The following is a 21811-nucleotide window of genomic DNA, read 5'->3' on the forward strand; positions in this document are numbered from 1 at the left end:
CACGGAGGCTGGCTGGCAGCTCTTCTTGGGATGAGGCCTTCCAGCTAAGAAGCTTCCAGCTACAGGGGAAGCACGCTTTCTGGGAGAGGGGAGACATGCATATTAGTGTCTACCCGACAGGCTGGGGACCTAGGGACCAGTTAGGAGGCTGCTGTGTTAGTCTCAGCTTTGAACACAATCCTCCCCAAGGGCCTCTCCGACTAGTGGAGCTCACGTTACCTTGGCTCAAGCAGAGTCCCCCCTAAATGAAAGCAGGCCAAGAGGTGGCTTGGCTTTCTTGTCACGGCTAACAGGCAACATATTCTCACACCCGTCCTCTCCCTGGGTCCTCTCCGTTACAAAGACAGGCCAGTTTCCCCTGGTGGTCGTGCCGTAGATGTGCAGGCAGAAGCTTCTGACCTGTCTGCTTTTCCCCAGGGCTCCATACAGCAGCTCACCATCCACCCTGACCCCAGGACTCCTGAAGAGATGTGTGACGCTGAAGAATCCTCGGTGAGTCCTCCACACACACCCCAAACCGTCCCCACAGTGGGCCCCCATAGCCCCAGCAGCCGATCGGCCAGAGAAAGGCAAGGGGCCCGAGCAATTCTTCATCCCCAACGTCATGGAATCTCTAAAATCTCTCCTCTTGGCAAGTCTGCCTCAAGTCCTATTTTTGAGCTTCCTAGCTTTATTTTATTATTTTTAAGAACTTCAGCCATCTCTTTGGTGGGTGTGGGGGAGCTGTGTTTCTTCTAAGGTGTTAGGTTCTTCCACGACTATGGCAGTCAGTGAGTGGCCTGGTTTCCACACTTCCTGTCAAGAAAGGGTGTCAGGATTCTAAAATCGAAGCTAAAACTCTTAAGACATCTTGGGTGTAAATTCCTAAAAAAAATGAACCTAAATTTAGCTTTTATGCTTGGCAAATGAATCAGTTCCTAAGTGGGAAGTGGGGTGGTGGACAGGGAAGAAAAGATGGGTCCTTTTCCCCTGCCTCCCTCTCTTCCTTCCTCCCTCCCTGCTTCTAGGATTTACTGAGCCACCTGCTAGGTGACAGACCTGGGGAAATGCTGGAGATTGAGGCATAAACCAGGAATGGTCTCCATCCTCAGGCTGCTCACACACACGTACACACCCTCACCAACACTCTACAGGTTGGGTGGGAGCAAGAGGTGAGAGAAGAAGAACCTGCAGCAGGTCAGGGAGGAGTGAATGCCTGACCGAGGACAAGCAAGTGTTAGTCAGATGAAGAAGCAAAGGCATTCCAGGCAGATGCCATAGCATGATTCCAGACGTCATAGGCAAGCAGAGCAGGGCATAGACCTAGAACTTCTATTCCTCTCTGGTGGCGTCAACCCCAAAACAGAAGTTGATTTCATTCATTTAGTAAAAGCTACTGGAGATTTAGTCAGAAAGCCCCTCCAAGGGGGAATTTGGCTCGGTCAGAATGTTTGCACTCCTTGAGGCCACAACCTGGGCCTGACATTCTTGTGAAGCTGAGAGGAGGGAAACCTTAAGCGTATTTATTCATTCATCTCTGCATTGCTGTTAATGTTGAAAAAGTAGGAAAAACCCAAGAGTCCATGAATAAAGGATTGTTTACAAAGTCATGGCAAAAATCACAGGCTCTTGGCTGTCAGTAGAAGCCTAATTATGAAGATTAAGTAGCAACAGGAAGATGTGCTTCCAGTGTAACTGTTCCCAGCGTCAAATTCCGGTGAAAGACATGCAAAGATTGGGAGTGCCTTTTGACAGAGATTGAAGGGAACCTAGACAAAATAAAAGTAGGTATGTTAGACTAAATTGATTGTATTTTTGAGTATGTTTGAGCAATAAAATGTAGAAGGAAACAAAAACAATTTTCAAGCATATGCACACGTGCTCTCTCTTCAATCCCAACTCTCTCTGTCTTTGTCCGTCTCTCTCTGGCACGCACGCACACACACACACACACACACACACACACACACACACACACACACACACCATTCCTCTATAAGAGGCCATTTCTCTGACTTTCCCCCCTATCTGGCATCATTTGTCTCCACACAGGCATCAGGAGATACCAGTGGGCTTCAGGAGACAGACGAAGTTGCTGAGATCTTAGAAGCCGACGTCTACACCCAAGCCCCGGTGAGTACTGGGTGCCATGTCTGTCATCCTAGTCAGCTTTTCGGGAGCTGAGAGATTGGAGAGTGCCCAGAGCCCCAGGTCTGCCATCTCTCTTTAGCTCTGTTCTCAGACTTTAATCATTGGCTCCTCTGGGGAGGGCAGGAAAGTACCGGCCAACAGGCATTTTGCAAAACCCCCAGTGTAAGGTAACACCAGTAACCGGGGAGCCACCCTGTGCTGTGGCCAGGAGAGGGCTTTCCAGAGGCAAGTGTTGTGCTCTATGGCCTCCCAGCTCTCTGACCTTGGGTAACTTGTTCAGCCTCTCTGAGCCTCAGCTCCTCTTCTACAAAACAGTAATCAGAGTCCTATTTCAAGGGGTTGTTGAGAGGGTTAGATGAGACAGTGCAGGGCCAGGTCTCAGACCCGTGCCTGGCACGAGGAAGTGTGGACTGCATTGGTGGCTGCTGTAATATTTGCTTGGACTCTGGCTATGAAAAGGGAGTCAGGCCCCCACTCCTGTGTTGCAAAGTCCTCCCAGGACCTCACTTCTGGCCCCAGGGAAAGATCAGCCATCCTCCCCCCTCCTGGGAAAGCACCCTGTGGCCGAGACAAGGCAGAGGTATCGAAAGCAGTGAGTCAGACTGTGGAGACACCAAGGAGGCCATTCTAACGCGAACAGCCAGCAGGGTCTGAGGTGTAGAACCAGGAAGCCCCAGCAGGCTCCTCCACTGGTCTGGCTCACTCTATAAACTCAGCTCTGACAGAAGAGCAGAGAGATGGAAATAAGGCAGAGGCTGTAAATCATAGACCGCTGGTGACACAGGTGTGGGTGAGGAAGAATAGGACCATAACCTGGTAGTGCTGGAGGGACTTAAAGGTCACATGTTTCTGCACAGAGGTGTACAGAAAACTGCCCTTTGTACAGATGGGCAAGCTGAGGCCCAGTGTGGGGAAGAAACTGGCTCTAGGGTACAGGAGCAGAGCTAGGGCTAGAGCACAGGTTCCCGATGCCCCATCCAGGGTTCAGGCCATGACTCTGAGCTGCTGGCCTCGGTGGTGTTGCAGAAGTTTATCCCCAGAATCATAGCCAGTTCTTGGGCAGCTTGGATAGAGGGATTAAGGCTCCAAGGTGGCTACCGAGGCGGTGACTACTCTAAGCAGTTCTGCAGTCTTGTGTGCCCATCAACACTTGGCCACTCTATGAGCATATCCAGGCCACAGAGTGGTGGTCCCTTGGGCCTTCGAGGCTGATACTGCCCCTCAGTGCACCAGTTCATAGCTAGGAGTGAGGCTGACTCAGGCAGAGATGCCAGTAACCCAAAATAGCCCTGGGAGACAGACAGGAAACGGGGTCAGGGTTTGAAAGTATGTGATAATCATGGGGGTGAAGCCTGGTCAGAGAGGGCTTTCTGGTGGGGCAGGCATTGAAGCCAAGCAGCTTTGGACAGAAGTAGAGACATGACAGGGGAAGGAAGAGGACCAGCATTTCTTGGTACCCACGGTGTGTCTGGTGCTTTGTATATATGACTTAAGTTAATCCTCACAACAACCCTGCAGGGGAGATGACAGTGGATGGACACTCAGGAAGGCAGAATGACTTTGCCAGGTCGCCCGGGGGTGGAGCCAGGACGCTAGCCTGGGCCTCCTCCGCTGGGCCAGGGTACCTGGGTGCAGGGCATATGTGGGTGTGCCCTGCAGCTGGGAATGGATGCATAATAAATTCCCAAAGTGTCTGGAGAAGTGAAAAAAGTGATTTGATGGACTCGGTGTCCTCTGGAGCACCCCAGACACTTTCCTTTCTATATTCTCCAACCTACTCTTCTCGGTGTTTGTAAGTGAGCTGGTACAGATCGTCGTCCCACCAAGTGTGAGTTCAACTCTGCCACTTACTGGTTGTTGACTTGGAGCCGGTAACTTCACCTCCCAGAGCCTCAGTTTCCTCCTTGGTTAGAATGGAGCAGACCTGCTTCACGGGGTTAGTGTGGGAGTTGGATGAATTGAGCCGTGTGATACACGTGGGCTGTGCCAGGTATGGGCAGCTCTCAGTGAACATTTGTTGTTGTTACTATTGACCATAGGTTATTGTGAGGATTCAGATGATGTGTTAGAGTGCCCATTCCTCTTAGGGACCCCTCTCCACAACCTGCTTTCTGGCTGGCTGGTGGCTGGGGCTGCCAGCGGGCAGGCCAGAACCCTATGGCTGCCCTCCATCCTTAAGAGGACCCCCCTCAGCTCCCACCCCAGGGCTGTGGCTCTGGGCCTGGTGGTCTTGGAGCTGTGGATCCTGAGGCTAACTTCGATAGAATCCCTTCCACGTGCTTTAGCAGGGCACTCACTTCCTTTAGCCTTCATGCAGGGCAGTGGTGTTTTTCCATTCATTCCGGAGAGGAGGCCTTGTAGAGTGAAGAGTTTTGTCCAAGGCTGCCCAACTAGGAAGTGGCAGAGCCAGGTCTCTGGCAAAACCAGGGAATTGTCAGTCATGCAATCCCAGAGCTGGGACTTCCTGTTTCACCATCTCCTGGAAGGGCTCCAGGGCTCCCCTCACTGACCACCCCTTTAGAGCTCCTCTCCCTGAAAACCCCTCCAGGACAGGGGAATCCACTCTTCATTCTCAAAATTTCCCCTCCCCTCTCTGTCTGGCTTCTCTCTTGGGATGAATCTCACTTACCTGTTCTTGCCCTTTCCAACTGCCACCCTTCTTGGGCAGCTTGGATACCTTCAAGACAAAAGCCATGACCAGCGAACTGAATCATGGACTGCCTGAGCCTTCAGAGACTTAAAAAGCCAGGCCCTCCTCACCTCCTTCCCCATTTAGGGTAGGAATCCCTGCTACCCTACTCTTCTCCCTGCTAAGTCAGCTTCTGCTGACACGCCTTTCCATTTCTGGAAAGTTCTGTCTTATGTTGAGTTAGATTTAATACTCCTATGGTTCTGAGCCCTGGCTGTGCGTCAAAGTTGTGTATGTGGCGGATGGTGGGTGGGGGGAGGCTGGGAATTCTTTTAGAAAAAGACTCTTGCCTGGGCTGTATACCTGGACATTCAGACTCAGTGGGTCTGGAGTGGAGTCCAAGAATCTGTCCTCACAGAAAGCTCTGTAGGTGATTCTGATCCGCGGTCAGGATCTCTCTTCCAGACACACCTAAATGCTCTCAGTTTCCCAAACACACCGAGAACTTTCACCCTTCGTCCATGCCTTGCTCCTGGGTTCTGCGGCCTGCCCCCACTGTGCCTGGCCAACTCCTACGAATCCTTCAGGATCCACTTCACAACCCCTCAACAGAGGCCATCGCTGACTCCCCTCCCCCTGCTTGGCTCTCACTTCTGCTGTCCCACATGTCACATTCAATCACAGTTAGTTGTGTCTGCATCTGTGTCTGTGTCTCCCCCACAGTCCAACACTTTAAGGACAGACACCCTGCCTTATTTATTCATTTCTGTATCCCCGAGTACCAGCCAAAGGCCTAACACAGTGGGGCCTCAGGAAATATGTGTTGAATGGGAGTGTGGACTCAGCAAATCACCACACTTTTAATAAAAAAGGTCTTAAGACTCAACATTCCTGTTTTGTCACAGGCCACACTGGTTCTGTGGTTCTGCATCCACACTAACCCGTAAAAACCAGCAGCTACCTGTGGGAGGCAGGACGCCTGACCCTGATCTCTGAGGGTCAGCTCACCAGGTTCCAGCTCTGCCCTTGAACAGGGAGGGGAGGGGCTTGTGTCGGCCTTGTGTGGAGTTTGCCAAAAGAGGTTTTTGGCCGACAGACTGGAGTCAGTGATTTCATGGAACTCAACCTTTGCCACCTGGAGTTACAGAGCTCAGCGCACCCTTACCTTGCTGTGCTGTGTTTCCCACATGCTCACCTGCTCTACCTGCCTTGTTTCAAAGCCCAAGTCCCTTATTAAGCAACTTTACTTCCAGCCACTAGCAGCCTTTCTCCAGGCTAGAGATGGGCTTTCTTGAGACCGTCAGAGAATCCTGATGGAGTGGCTTCCCCGCTGGAGCTGGCAGGGAGAGGAAGACTGCCTGTGACAGGATCCTTACGGCCCTGCTAGGTCACTAGGCAGCTGGGCGAGTGATGGGGAAGTCCTACTTCGTCTTCACGGCCTCTCCTGGGGTGCTATCTGCTCTCTGCTCCCATCACACTGCCTGGGCCCTGCCTCACCGGGCTTCTTCATTGCAACCTCCTGGTCTTCTGTCCTAACCTCAACTCCCCAAGTCTTTGTTCTCATCGGCACCAGAGTCAACTTCCCAGCCTAATACCCCACAGATGCCCCAGGTCCATGGCCAGACTTCTCACCAAAGCATCAGCTCCCCTCCCTCTCTCTGCATCCTGGCTCTGTCCCCCTGCTTCCATCCTCAAATCCTCGCCAAGTGATGGTGGTCAGGCCCTGACAATGCTGTATCCTTTCTCACCTCAAAGCCTCCCCCTATCACTGTTTTCTGAAACTGCTCATTCTTCAAGGCCCAACTCCTGGAAGCCTTCCATCCCTGCCTCTACCCTGGAGATTTTACAGTACAATAGACTATATCTTTTTTTTTTTCAGTACAAAAATATACTACATTCGTTATTTAAAAAAACTGCAAGTGCAGATAAATAACAGATCAAATAACCATCTTTAATACCAACATTCAGAGAAGATCACTATCGAGGTATTGGTCTTTCTTAAACTTTGGAATTCTAATGATGTTGATGACAGCTACCCTTGATGGGCTCATCCTTGCTGAGCACCTTCATGAATTTGATACCTTGTCAGTAGTTACCATTGGCCCAATTTTACAGAGGAGAAAGGTGAGGCTCGGTGAGGTTATGTGACTTGCCCAACATAACATAGCTAATAAGTGGAGAGCTGGGATTTGGCCCAAATGTGATTGTCTGAGCCATTAAATCCTAAGTTATGGGGCCCATAAGAATCCTCCGTGTTTGGATGGACCATAAATTCATTGTTTATATACTAGATTCTGACATTAAGGAAATAACCTACTCTTATTAGTCAGGGTAGGTAAGTGATGGCTACAGTTACAAATTAACCCTGAAACCTTAGCGTCTTACTTGTGTCTTGTTTACACCACAGATCCAAGAGTTGCAGCAGTGTCCTTCCATTCAACCCCCACCTCCAGCACCTTGAGCTCAGAAAGTGAGGAGACTAATTGAATAGGTCCTAGGTCTCAGGAGCTGCTGCCTGCTCCTGAGTCTGGCAATGGTGTCATGACCATTGCTGCCCACCCATCAGGATTTCTGCCTAGACCTCTGACCTGCTCCGTGTTCCCAACTCTTGGCGTTTTATGTTTGTTGGTTTTTCCCTAGTAAAGTTGGTTAAGACATTGACTGGCTTTGGCAAAGCCACCCAGAGAAGCTGAAGTTTCCTAGAAATAAAACCATACCCATCTCTTATTTTCAGAGGCCTTGATGACCAGTGCACCTCTGGGATTGCATTTATACAGCATTTACTGAGTGCGGCCTGCTTCATTCATTTGTTCATTCATTCATTCCCTCATCGAACAGATCTTCATTGAGCACCTCCTCTGTGCTGGCCTGGGATACAGGGATACAGAAATGTGGTCTCTGTGCTCAGAGATTAGCAGAGTCTCGCTGCAAACTGAACAGAATTAAGTTACTCCTCGCATGTACCTTTTCAGGCCCTGGAAGGTTCAGTGATTGGCCAGGTACATAGTAGGCAGGGCTAGGCTTTCTTCTTTCTGGGTTCATTCAGCACTTTACAGATATATTTTTTTCTCCAGTGATATTCACTGCTATTTTTAATGCTTTCCTGCCAAGTAAATCCTTCTGGGTCTCTTTTTTTTTTCTCCCTTCAGTTTAAAGAAGCAAAAGTTGAACCCATAAACATGCCTCTAACTCCATCCCCTCCCTCTGAGAATGAGGAGCTTTCCGGCGAGCCTGTACCTGAGGGGACCCCGGAAACCACCAACCTGAGCGTCGTCCTGCACAGCAGCCCTGAGCCAGGCAAGTCCTGGGTGTGCCTTCACAATGACAGTGGGCCCAGCTTGGATGATGTATGGAATATAGAGCATCTCATTTACCCTTCCCCTCAATCGTTTGAGAAAAGAATTATTATTGTGGAATTTGACAAACAAGGTGGGGAAATCAAATCACCCAGTGGAGGCTCTCTGGCTTCTAAATAGCAGAGCTGTCTTTTAATCTTAGATACCTGAACTTTCAATCCCCAGACTCCACCTCTCCAGAAGGGCCTGAGATTTAACAGAAAAGCTTATAATAATCGTTGCTGCTTATTAAGTACCTACTGTGTGCCGAGTATTTACATACTGCGTCTCCAATCCCGACCATATGTCTCCTAGCTACTATTATCAGTCAGTATTTTACAGATGAGAAAACTGATGCTCTCAGAGGTAAGTGACGTGCCCATAATCACACAGACTAGTGGGTGGTGGAAGAGAGCCAGTGCCCAGGCCTGACTCCAGAATCCCCATTCTTCCTCGCCTCAGCCACAAACTCCTCAATTCTCAGACAATCAACCCATCGAAACTGCTGTGTGGCACACATGGGAAAACTAACTGATGGCCAGAAAGGGGCAGGCACCCAGGAGGTCAGCGGCAGGCCCTGTGGGTTGTGCTGGCCTTGTCTCCCATCCAGGGGTCTGGGCCCCACCCAGCCATACAGAGGAGCACAAACCCAGCCATACAGAGGAGCACAAACCCAGCCATACAGAGGAGCACTGGCGAAATCCCAAGACCTGATGTGATCCCCCAGGCAGCAGGCTGACATATGCCCAAAGCCTGGGATCAACCCGCATTTTCTGCCCTGTATCAGAGGGGTACCCATTTCAGATCCAGTTACCACCAATGCCAGAACACCAAGATTTAAGTATAAGGTCAAAAAACAACCCAGGGACCCACAGTAGGGATTGGTTGGGCAAATTGTATTTCATTCATATGTGCAGTTCTGAAAGTGGTGAGTGCTTTTGACTATATGTTATTTATATCTATTTATATATAGCCATGTAGAGTAATGTGTGTGTGTGTGTGTGTGTGTGTGTGTGTGTGTTTGAATAATGTACAACAAAATGCTATGAGTAGTTATCTCTGGGTGGTAGGATTGTGGGTGGTAGGATTTATTTTCTTGGTTCTGTAGTTTACACATCTTTTACAATCATATATGTCATTGTTCTTTTTCCTTCTACTCTCAGTAAATGAATGTTGTTTTAACAACTAAACTTGGGAAATCTGTGGGTGAGAGTAGGTAGGCAGTACTGCATAGAAAAAAAAAAAAGAAAGGTATGATAATTTAATAAAATTATAATACAGCCAAGAAGTCAGGGTGTTGCTGTGGAAAGACTAGGGTGCGGAGCAGACAGTTTGGATGGAAGCCCTGCTCTGTCACCTCTTTGCTGTTGGTTCCTGGGGCAAGTTGCTTAACATTTCCAAGCTTTAGATTCTTTAACTGTCCCCTGGGAGCGTTCATAATCCCTGCCTCCAGGGTGGATGAGAGGCGGTGGAAGTGGTTTATGAATTGCAAATGCTCTTCTCCGGGTGGAATGAGGATCTCTGAGGAGGGGGCAGGGGCTGCAGGGCCTGGGGTGAGCGCCTCTCCTAGACTGAGGGGTGAATTCACAGGAGGGGGGAGCCAAAAGCAGACCCAGATCCAAGCACAACTCGCCTGTTCCCTGGCATCAGCCAGACTCCTTCTCTGGCAGACAAAGGGCCAAATGAAAACAACCGAGCTGGCTGAAATTTCCCCGTTCTTCTTGTTGGGTAGATAGCCCAGATGTTGTGGAAAAGGGGCCTGAACCCCGAGCCCTATCCCTGGCTAGGGAAAACCACCTAATAGTTTTATTCCAAGTTTCCCTGACACCATCTTGCCCCAGAGCACAGGCCACTCCCAACTTCATCCTCCAAGAGGTAGGGACTGGACCGAGAGGCCTGGGGTCTGGTCACTGCTTGCACAGTGCCCCCTGGTGGTCGAAGCCGGGAGGATGCGAGAGAGGGAATGGGGTCTCGTTTGATGGTTTTGTGTGCGCAGAGTCCCTTGAATAATTCTGCACCCCCAGCCCCTGTTCCTACCGTGGGACACGCGTGACCGGGCATGACGACAGGGAATCTGGCTTCAGGGCCTCTCCCAGCCACCAGCTCTCTGTGGGACCTGTTCCTCCTCTGCAGAATGGGGTTCATAATAATAAGGTGCTAATGTACAGATCAGAGCAGGACACATGTGTCGTGGGATGAACGTGGGGAGACTGAAAACGTGGGACTCTGCCCTGGCTCTGTCTACCGGCTGCGAGCGGTGGGAAGGTCCTTGTAGGGAGGACAGATGGGCGGGCTAGCGGGAAGATTAAGTGATGGAGGGCACGAGACATGCTTAGCCCGGGGCCCAGCCTGTTACAAGCATGCATTCATGGTAGCAGACTTTCTTTTTCTTTGCTTTAGGACTCCATGTGCTTTTTAAATTGCAAAAGAAATATGTGCTTGTGTTAGCAGTTCAATCAATGAAAAGTTGTATGAACCAAAAGTAGTGGTTTCCTCTCCTATCCTCTGGAAGAAACCAATATTAAGTATTGTGGTTTAGCCAAGTGTGCGTTGTTTATCTGCACCCACACATAGGGTATGTCCATATGTATCTATATATTATATTTTATATAATAACTATATTAACTATGTGATAATAAAACATGTATACTCATATATAGTTTTTCTCCCTTTACAAATAGAGAACCACACTGACCATGAATATTTATCAATTGCTAACTCTATGCCAGGGGCTGTCCTTGATGCTTTTCTTGCTTTAATTTATTTCATCTTTATAGCTCACAATCCTCAAAACAACCCTATGAGATAGGGATTATCCCCAGTTTATAGATGAGGAACGTGAGGCCTGGGACTTGTCACGGGTCACTAAGGAGCAAAGCGGGGTTCCAGCCCTGCAGTTGGTGCCAGAGCCCGTGATCCAAGCCACCTTGTAAAATTGCCTTTCAACATCTGATTTTTTGCAACTCCCCCCCCCCCTTAATCCTGTATTCTGAACATCTTTTCAAGACAGTCAGTGAAGAGGTACCTCTTATTTTTCAAGACTGCAAAATGCAGTTATTAATTGCAGAATGTCTGCTTCCTTAGGGTCTGGTGAGATTCAGAATGACACACTGGAGGCATTTCCTACTGTGGACGGTGCCCCCATCACAGACATTGGCTCGGGGGATGGCACCTTCCTTCATGTCACTGGAGAGGTGAGTGGATGGTAAATTTCATTTGCGAAGTCAGTGGTACATCTGTTTGCTTCTTTGGGCCTTGATGGCCACGCGTTTTGGGCACTGTAGAGAACCACGAGGGTTTGGGGTTAAATGTAGTGGAGGCTGCCTCCCTCCTGCTGGTCCAGAGGAGGCAGCAGTGCTAGGGCCCCAGAGACTCTCCAGGGACGCACCAGGGCTGGGCAAGGAGACGCAGCACCAGCTGACAGGTCGGGCCTGAATACTGGGTCCTCACTGGGCTACCCGCCTCCCTTCTGCTCAATTGTGAAGACGCACAGCCTCTTTCCGCTCTTTGAGCCCCGTCAAGACAGAATCAGATTAACTGCACGTGCGTCCACTCTGTGGTTTGGTAATTGGCTTTCATACCCACAAAGCCAATTTTTAAAATGGTGGATACAGTCGAGGACCAAATTAAAGAACATGTCTTTTTCTCCCAAACACCTCTGCTAACATCTCACAGGATCATCTCAATCTTTCCACTATCCTGGGGTGAAAACTCACACTTCTCAGATTTTCCCAGTCACTATCAGGTAACAGTCTATTTTTACAGTCTATTTTTACAGATATTGTGCAAACCAGCACAATATCAAACATTCAGTCCTTTTGTCTCCCCAATTCCAAGGAATACATATCCAGCTCACCAAATGGTTTGTAGTGAGAAGAGAGGAAGGAGAAAGCCACAGCACGCTGAAAATTCTCTCCAAAGGAATTCTTACTCCCCCAAAATGAATTCTTTTCTTTTTCTTATATAGACCAGAGGCAGGTGATGGGCTAATGCTGTTAGAACTGATTTCATCTCATTGTCTCTTAGTATGTCTCACATAAGTGGTCTGGTTCCTTCTTTTAGCACGTGGAAGGTACCTGTGGAATTGTACTTAATCGTACAATTAATTAGTTCATTGTACTTAATTGTAAAGCCCTATAGGATTTTAGCTGAAATTGAGTCAAAAGAGTCTCATTTTAAAATCTGTGACATCATCATTTCTCTGTTTTGTTTTTGGTTTTTTGGACAGTAATTCAGGAAGAACTTAATATGTTATATGAAAACAGGGTTCTACTGTCAAAGAAGTTTAGGAAATGCTCCATTATTTTATCTTCCTTATAGGCTCTGAGAAGGCCTGCAGCAAGGAAACCTGTCTAACTTTGATCAGCTTAGTGTTTTTAGTATCCAGAAGAACTACTTCATGCAAAGCAAAACAACTTCAAAATTAATTAAAAAAAAAATACCATGAGAAACTGAGCTAAGACATAATCAGTTTGGTGGCCCCAGTAGCCAAAGCTGCTCTGTTTCCATTCCCTGCATCTGCTGCGTAACCTTCAGAGGTTATGCATTTCCCAAGAAAACTTAGTCACAGGGTAAGAGAGGAAGCAGGGATCCCATCTGGAGACGGCTGCGGAAGATGGGGTTGCTGCCTGCATGTCTTGAAGCACGGTCGTGGGCAAAGACATTCAACTTGTTCTTGAGGCTTCTGAATGGGCACATGGGAGAAGTCGCAGGGAGGGGATGTGTCTGGATGGAAATGTCTAGAGCCGGAGCAGGTTGACTCAGGAGGTAGAGATCTCTCAGCCACTGGTGCAGGAGGTGAAAGAAACTACAGAAACGCAAGATGATAGGGGGGTGTGGGCAGTCTGTTCTCTCCAGCCGCAGGCACGTTGATGAGGACATGGTCCATCAGCATGCTTCTGTTTCAGGGTCCACGTACTGAAGAAAGTTTGGCAGCAACAGCAGCAGCCGGGGAGGCCAAGATGACCGTCAGCACTGCCGTGGAAGCAGAGGCCAGCAGTGCGCCCACCGAGGGGCTGGCCTTCTCCATGTCCACCATGGACCCCGGGGAAGGGGTCACTCCAGTAAGCAGCTCAGAGTGCATACTCTCCTTCTGTGTCAAGGGGGTGGTGGGCATCTCAGGTGGGAGCAGTCACTGGCCTTCCTCATCTATCTGCAAAATGCAGAGTGACAGTCTTGTGGGGACACATCCAAGTAGACATTCATTTGGAGGCTGAGGTGTCTGTTGACTCATTCAGTAGATGTTTGTGGGGTGCTGTGCTGTGCCGGGCACCAGCTAAATAGAATAAATACCTTCCTGGGAACAGAGGGTAAGAGGTACAATAGGAGAAACACAGGGGGCTCTGAAAGCACCAAAAAGAGGGCCAGCACCCAGGCTCATGGGCCCAGGGAGACTTCCTGGGGAAAGGGCATGCTGAAGATGAGACCCAGGGTGTGCTTAGAAGATGGGGGTGAGACAGGTTTTCTAGGAGGTGGACCAGCATGAGCAAAGGCCTGGAAGCATCAACATGAGCATACAAAGAGCTAAAGAAGTGCAGCTGCCTGCCTATTGGCTCAGGTGTGTATGAGGGGAGGCAGGGAAATGTGGCTGGAGAGGATTCTGAGACCGAGGAAGCCATGAGAAGGAGCCTGAGAGGGTTTAGCTGAAATAGGGAGTCACCGAAGGGTATTAAAGAAGGAAGTGACATAGTCAGAGTAGGTTTGAGAAAGATCACCTGACCCTGAGTGGAGAAAGGATGGGGGAGCAAGTCTGGAGGTGGGGGATGCGAAGACTGTGTCTCCTTCCAGGCCAGGGTGGTGGTATAGCTCTGGGTTACATTAATGATGTCAGATCCTGCCAAGGTTCCCAGTGAGGAAAGGCCCGCAGAACAGGGCGTCTGTTGGATCTGTCACGGTGACTATTGGTGACCTTAGGGAGGGCAGCTTAGGGATGTGGGAGGGATGGAAGGCAGAGGCCCTGAACTAGGAGAGTAAGGTGAGGAGGTGCTCTGTGAGGCTAGCCAACCCCCTCCACAAGAGAGCTGTGCTCCCCAGGACCTGGTTTTGTCCCTACACCATGACTTGGAAGCTCCACTCTCAAGAGCAGTAGAAGGAAGATGGCAGGGACTGCGATGGGTGCCATGTCACTGAGGTTGGCAGGGAGGAGTGGGATGAACACACAGGCCTCATACTGGCCATGGTGCTCACACCTTGGGTGGTGTATGAGGTCCAGGTGTCTGTGTGGGTGCCGCAGTCAGGGCAGTGGTATAAGGTGAGGTCTTGGATGTGCAAGTGCTTTGAAGGTGAGGGAGAGGCCCCCGCTGTCCGCTCCCTCCAGCCACAGTACAGTGGACCACTGACCTGGCCCCTTGTGATGTCTTCCTATTCAGGGCCCAGATACTGAAGAAGGTTCTGCAGCATTAGCAACAGGGGAGACCGAGATGCCCACCAGCAGTGACTGGGAAGCAGAGGCTGCCAGTTTGCCCACCGGGGGACAAGCTCTCTTCATGTCCACCCAGGACCCTAGGGAAAGGGTCACCGTGGTAAGGAGTGTAAAGTACTGGAAGGTTGAGGTCATGGCTTCCAGTACTGGTCCAGTACTGGGAGCAGAGCATGACCTTCTCATAGGACTGGTCTTCATTCTGTTCAGCAAATCCAGGGAAGCCTGAATGGGACAGGGGCACCTCCTTGACCAATACTCCACTATGCAGGCCTGTGAGAAGTCAGCCTGGGGGGACGGGTGAGTCAGGGAGGTGGGGTTGAATCCCAGGGCTGGTGCAAGGGCCCACCACCTCCACAGGACGGCTCTGGGCCAGGGAGTTGGAGTGCTGGGCTGAGTGGAGGAGGTGACAGAGGGCTCAGCCATGGCCTGTTTGCGGGAGTGAGCACAGGCTGTCAGAGCGCAGTGGAGGGTCAGGGTACAGGGAGGCCCTGGCAAGGTCCATGGGCGTGGCCACACGTTTTCAGCGCTCTCCTTAGGCAGCGCGGAGACACTGTTCCCAGCTTCTGAAGGCAAGACACTAGCATTCCAGGACACTTGGCAAGTCTGTCCCTGTAATGTCACTGTAATGGGTGTCCTGTGTGTTCTTGCCACTGGGCAGTTTCATGGATTATTTTAATTAACCAAGTGGTCGCCACTACCTTATTTTCCTTCGTCTTCTCCTTCACCTGTCATCTCTCACGCCTCATCCTTCATTTCCCTCCTCCCTGCACTTCTTGAAAGGCAAAGCTCTTGTCATAATGAGAAAACTAGGCAGCAGGTCCTAGTTTACCAAGCTTTGTCTCAGTAGGAACTAGAATGTAACTAGCAGGGCTGTCTAGAAGCAGAAGCGTCACCTGCAGGGGTGGTGAGCGCCTGACTGGAGATGCACAGGCTGAGGTGTGCTGAAGGGGACCCTGGGGATGAAGGGGATGACCTGAGACGTCTTTGATGAGAAAGGGAAGGGGAGCTGTGGCCATGCAGTTATCGGATGGCCCCAGCAGTTTCCTCCTCAGTCACACACCCACCAACCAGGGGTGTGGACGAAGAGGCATGGTCCTTCACACCAATTTTGTTTCAGGGTCCAGTCAGTGAAGGAAGTTTGACAACAGCAGCAGCCGCTACAGAAGTATCCCTCAGCACTTTCGAGGAAGAGGAAGCCAGCAGTGTCCCCACCAGTGGCCTGGCTTCCCTCACACCCACAGCGGCCCCTGAGCAAGCAGTCACTTTTGTAAGTGTTTCCTAGTAACCCTGTGGCTCACAGCAGGCAGAGAGCTCATTGTCCTGGCTTTCCCAGAGGCAAAAGTGCATTCAGCTGGTTAGAGTGCACTTGTGTGTATGGGGTAGGGAGTGGGGAGAGCACCAACTTCAAGGTGGCAGGATACAATGGAGGGAGGATGACAGAGAGCTCAGGGGAGCAGGCCTTTGTCTGACACTGGTACCTCCCAGCTTTGTCCGAGAGCTTTGTCAGAGACAACGGTCCAAAGTCATAACGGGTTGCTGAGGGGAGGGAGTGGTGGACACCCCATTACTGGAGGGGATTAGAGGAGATGCATATTTCAGAAGGGGATTACGAGTCTGTGCTTCTGTGATATGTGTTGGGGTGAAGGACAGTTGTAGGTAAGAAAGGGTTTTTGAAATTGGGCTAATGCCATAGAAATGACAGTTGCCAAAACTGACTGGCAGGCAGCCGTGTGCATATTGTATCATGGGTGAGATGATGTGATTCCTCCTGTTGATTTTGCTCTCAGGGTTCTGGAGACGAAGAAGACTTAGCAGCAGCCACAACAGAGGAGCCCCTTACCGTGTCTGGGGCAGAGGAGTCTGGCAGCGCTCTCCCTGAGGGGCCCCCACTCCCCACACCCACAGTGGCTCCTGACAGAACCGTCACTCCCATCACTCCGGTAAGTGGCGTAGAGAAGTGAAGATTTGACTTGGCCAGTTCTTACAGAGGAGGGAAAGAAAGGCTCAAGTCCTGGGAGGGGCCTGTCCCTGGCTTTCTCCGAGGCGAGTTTTCATGTTGGTTTGCAAAATGCCCAATTTGGGCATGTGAGGGGCCTCCAGCTTGTGAACACACAAGGAAGCTGCAATTGGTAGAGGAAAAAGCAAGAGGTGAAAAATCTGGGACACCTGGTTTCGTGTCCCAAATGGCCCTCCAATTGAAATGAGAACTTTCTGACAGGCAGAGCTGACCAAAGTGCAAAGGCCTTACCTCAAATGTCAGGAGAGTCCCATCCTGGAGGTGGGGAGCGTGTAAGACTTGGCAGGGACTGCAGAGGGAATGGAAGCCTCAAAGGTGTAGGCAGCGGGTGACCTTCAATTCCCTTCCAACTGAGTTTTTGTGATCCTGAGCAACACCTGTGCAATCTCACGCAAATCCTTTCTTTTCTTTGGTCTTCCTTTCTTGTCTGTACAAGAGGGTGGCTGGGAGGTCAAGTCATTATGCCAATTGTGCTTTACCTGTTTCACCGCCTACCGCCATCTTTTGGGCGCAGGCAGAGGGGTGGGCTGGAGTATTTTAAAACAAATCCCAAACATATCATTTAACTCATAAATACTTTAATGTCTATTGCTAGTAGGTTGATCTGGGACCTTATTTTTCAGCCACAACATTATTATCCATCTAACAAAATTACTAATGGTTCTTTCCTATTATCTAATACCGTATTTTAAAATATATACTTTAATCTTTTTGCTAACATCTGTTTAAATCTGAATCCAAACAAGGTTTGCACATTGTATTTGATTGATGTGTCTCTTAGTCTGTTTTGATCTATGATTGCGTTCTACCTTTTTTTTTCTCTTTTTGCCATTGATTTGTTGAAGAAACTGGGTCAGTTGTCCTTAGATCCTTTGTGTTTCCTGCCTTGAGAAGTTGGCACTTGGTCAGGGGGTGGTGAGACCAGCTATATGCTGGTGAGACTGTTGATGGCTTTACTACTTCTGGGAAGTTCTTCGTGGACACAGATTAACATTCCTAAAACTGCATATTGTTGACCCAGAAACATCTATCTGTTCTAGGAATCCGTCCTAAAGAAGATAGTCTGATGTGTAAAAAGGCTTGTGTACAAGGGTTTTAATCTTTGTTGTCCATCATAGAAAAAAATTGGACACGGTTTAACTAGCCTACAGTAGGGGGTCAATTGAATAAAAATATATTCAAATAATGGAACATATGCAGCTATTAAAATTATTGGGAATATTTAATGATGGGGGAAATACCATACAACATTAAGTGGAAAATGCTGGTTATAAATGTGAGCATATTGTGTGGTCCTGACTATTTAAACATACACACATATAAAAACTCTGGAAGGAAATACCCTCCCTAAATGTTAGCAGTTGTTGCCTCAAAAATGGTAGAACTGTGAGGGTTGTTAAGTTCCTAACACATTTTGGTGTTTCCAACCTCCCCTTGTGACTTTCACAGTGGGATTTTTAAAAAGCTCTAAGAGAGGTGTGCGTGTGTGTGTGTGTGTGTGTGTGGAGGGGGGAGTTGTTGTGGAGTGAGAGAGAGGAGAAAGGGAGAAACAAACACCCTGTACTTCTCTCTACCACATAACTGATAGCAGTAGATTACCCCCCAGTGTCAGGAATCTGCCATGAATTGAAAAGGATGCCCTGACCCCTGAGCAAATGGCTTAAAAGCGCAATAAGGACAGTCAAGGGAGCATCATTCCTGAACGTCTTTAGGGTCATTTTAAATCGGAGTCACCCAACACAGTGGGGCATCCAAGCCTGGCCCTGCCACATAACTGTGACAAATTTCTTCCTCTCTTTCTCTCTCTCTCTCTCTTTCTCTCTCTCTCTCTCTCTCTCTCTCTCTCTCTCTCTCTCTCTCTCTCTCTCTCTCTTCATGAATAAAATGAGCATCATAGTACCTACCTCTTGGGTTATTATGAGGATTAAATGAGTTAATACATGGAAAACTTTACCTGGCTCACAGCACACGCTCAATAAATTAGGTCTAAAGAATTATTTTGCAGATGAGACCCAGAGCGGGTTAAGGGTTTTGCTCCAGGAGTCAAGTCAGGGTGACAGTCTTAGCATCTGGACTTCCTACTTTTGTTTTCTGCACTGTCTATAACCACTCGTCTTCAGACATGATCCAGAAGTTGATCAGCAAATCCCTCCCATGGTCCAAATGAGGTCATTCCATTTCTAAGGTCTTCCGACTAGTCGTTTGGCAAATAACTGCCAAGAGTCTATTATCAGCTGGGTACAGGTGACGCAGCAAGAACTAGATATTAGACAGATACTAGAAGGGAGTTTTGGAAATTCCCTTTTGTTCTTTGGAGGAACTGATAGCATTCAACAGGTATGCTTTGAGTGGCTTCTCGGTGCCAGATCTCATGCTGGACACTGGGCGCCCAGAAGTGTGTCAGGATTGGGCCAGTGCTGGAGGAGCCCCAGTCTAGAGGGACAGACAAACACACACAACTGAGCTTCAAGTCAGGTGGTCCTGGCACCAAATCGAGACCTCAACCGAGGCTGGTGAGAACACAGAAGAAGAGATGAATTGTCTGATAATGGTGTGTGTGGGTGGGGGAAACAATTCATGGAGGTGGTGACCATGGAACTGGGCTTTGAAAGATGAGTAGGGATTTGAAAGGCAGGAAAAGAGGCTGAGGAGGAGATGTGAGAGAGTATAGTAAGTTTGAGGATGGACCTCACGTTGGCTTCACAGCTGGGAGGTGGCAAAGCAAGAGGGTAGCTGTAGAGGAGAATGGGAGAAAGGGCAGGCAGAAGGAAAGGTGGCAGCAGAAATTAAGAGAGCTACGGAATATGGGGAAACTTTCAGTGACATGGCTGTCCTCAGAGAGTAACAGGGGACTCTAAGTTTCCGGGATTTCTTCTCTCTGCAGATGGGAGCGGAGGCTGAGGGCTCTGGCCTGGGCTGGGGCTCGGACATCGGCTCTGGCTCTGGTGACCTGGCGCGCAGTGAGGAGCTGTTACGAGTGAGTGTGAAACCCTCAGTTTTTCCTCTACGTCTCTGAGATTGTTTCTGATTAGCTCCTTCATTTATTCTTTTCTTTAGGGAGGCAGGGTGGGGAGAAGGGGGAAGGTGAGGGGATTAGAAAGCATAATCAGTAACCACAAGATTGCCACGGGGTACAAAAGTCAGTTTGGGGAATATAATCAATAATGTTGTAAAGATTTTGTAGGGTATCAGATGGACACTTGTCCCATTAGGGAGACCACCTCAGGGATGATGTAGATGCCTGATCACTGCACTGTACACCTGAAGCTGAAGCTGAACAAGAATGAATGTCAACTACAGTTTCATATATATATACATACATATACATATGTATATATATATATATATATATATATCGCACAAAGCCATATATACATACATGTGTATATATGTTTATATGGCTCTGTGCGATGTCAGAGGGGTAGTGGATAGGGGGTGGTGTTTATCACTGTGTGAGGGATATAAATGATAAATGTCTATTACATTGTTTTGTACACCTGAAACTAATAAAAAAAAAGAGTACTATAAGATTAAAAAAAAAGTGAGTGTGAAGGATTATATGGCCTGGTGTCTGGGGTGGCCTTCACAACAATTGAGAGGGAGGGTTGTGTGGGCCGACCCCAGATGAAACCAGATAGGTCACCATCGATAATTGTTGAGACTGACAGTGGGCTCCTGGGAGTTCATTATATTTCCCCTCTCTATTTGTATGTCTTTGTATGTATTTTCCATGTCAATCAGTTTTGTTTTGTTTTCAATGCGTATTAGCCTAAATTTATATTCAGGACCTCCACTTCTCCACTGGCCACCTTCCCCTGGCAGCCTTCTCCATCAGGTGTGTCTATGATCTTCACATGTACACTTTGGCTTCTGCCCCCCACTCCCACCCCTCACCAATTACAGAAACCTGCAGGTCTCTTCTCTAGGTAGCATTTCACGATTTGGCTTCCAGACCCTTCCTGAAATCCTTCCTACCCTGAGGCAACCCCTCCCTACCTGGCCACATCTCTTCTCCTTCTGGTGCCTCTTGCTTCTCCAGCCTCCTGCCCAAGGCTGCCCACCCCTCCCCATACCCCATCCCTATCTATCTCTCCATGGTCCCCCAGGGAGTGCCTGCCTTCTCTTAACTGCAGCTGGCGTCTCTGTTCCAGGCCCCCAACCTCACCTCCAGCCCTTCCTCTGAGCCTCTGTTCTGAATCCCCTCATAGAGGTTCCACCCAGCTGTCCCTGTGCCCGCCCATTCATGACAGGGTTGGAAGGGTTTAAGAGTCACTACAAAGGTCTTCCAGGCTGATGGGATTGGTCAGACCCTCCAGAGGCTAAAGAGACTAGCACATTGCAGGAAGCGTTTTAACAACACAGGTTAACACAACAGGCCGTTTTTGACCAACCTCTCAATTAATCAGAAAACTGAATTAACCAGAGAACCTCTGAGAATTCTGACAAATTGGATTTTTATGGTATACATTACATCTAGGGAGAAAACACGATCTAATGGTCTCAGAAAGACCTGGATTCGATCCTACCTTTGCTACTGATTAGCTGTGTGTGTGTGTGTGTGTGTGTGTGTGTGTGTGTGTGTGTGTGTGTGTGTGTGTGAGACCCTTCAGCAAGTCACATCATCTCACTGAGCCTAAGTTTCCCCATCTGCTAAGTGGGAACACCAGCCTCTATTTATAGGGTTGTTCTAGGCAATGGAGAAAATGGATGGAACATACATGCTCAGTATATATTTATATCTTCCCCTACTGTTTCTTAACAGACTGTCTATTTTTTAGGGTCCTCCAGGGCCTCCAGGCCCACCTGGATTACCTGGGATTCCAGGAAAACCAGGAACTGATGTTTTCAATGGACCCCCTGGATCTCCTGGAGAGGATGGACCTACTGGTGAACCTGGTCCCCCGGTGAGCCACTGAAGTCATCTCCCCATCTGTGGCCACGGGCTTCCTTTAGCCAGGGAGGAGCATGCAGACTGCAGACCCCAGCACTGTCTGAGCTCACGGCAGGGAGCAGCAGCTAATGTTTGTAAACAAAAGTCCTCCTCTGCCAAGTCATTGCTAAGACTCATAAGAAGCAGCAGCCAAGGAAAACATCATCCTACACATTGTTTGGCTGCTCTGTCTTAGTCAGTATGGGAAATTCAGACTCAAACGGAATCTTGAAATCGCAGGACTTCAGTGCTAGGCCTGGGGTGGGGCCCCTCTGAGACCATCTATATAAAACCCTGGCCTTGACTCCCCCACAGAAGAGAAAACTTGATCCAGAGAGCAAAGGGCACT

The 21811-nt window shown here is 49.0% G+C and overlaps 1 protein-coding gene across 2 annotated transcripts in view; it reads left to right on the top strand.

The window, feature by feature from the left end:
• Positions 1–21811, top strand: part of COL15A1 (collagen type XV alpha 1 chain) — a 97966-nt gene that overhangs the window by 35608 nt on the left and 40547 nt on the right. For both annotated transcript variants that reach the window (XM_081066450.1, XM_081066451.1), the window contains 10 exons: positions 418–492; positions 2032–2112; positions 7909–8056; positions 11179–11288; positions 13002–13157; positions 14463–14615; positions 15633–15782; positions 16303–16455; positions 19417–19509; positions 21311–21436. In XM_081066450.1, the coding sequence (XP_080922576.1) occupies positions 418–492; positions 2032–2112; positions 7909–8056; positions 11179–11288; positions 13002–13157; positions 14463–14615; positions 15633–15782; positions 16303–16455; positions 19417–19509; positions 21311–21436 (1245 nt within the window). The remainder of the gene's footprint in view (positions 1–417; positions 493–2031; positions 2113–7908; positions 8057–11178; positions 11289–13001; positions 13158–14462; positions 14616–15632; positions 15783–16302; positions 16456–19416; positions 19510–21310; positions 21437–21811) is intronic.

The sequence above is a fragment of the Rhinolophus hipposideros genome (genome assembly GCF_964194185.1).
Source record: "Rhinolophus hipposideros genome assembly, chromosome: 11".
NCBI lineage: Eukaryota > Metazoa > Chordata > Mammalia > Chiroptera > Rhinolophidae > Rhinolophus > Rhinolophus hipposideros.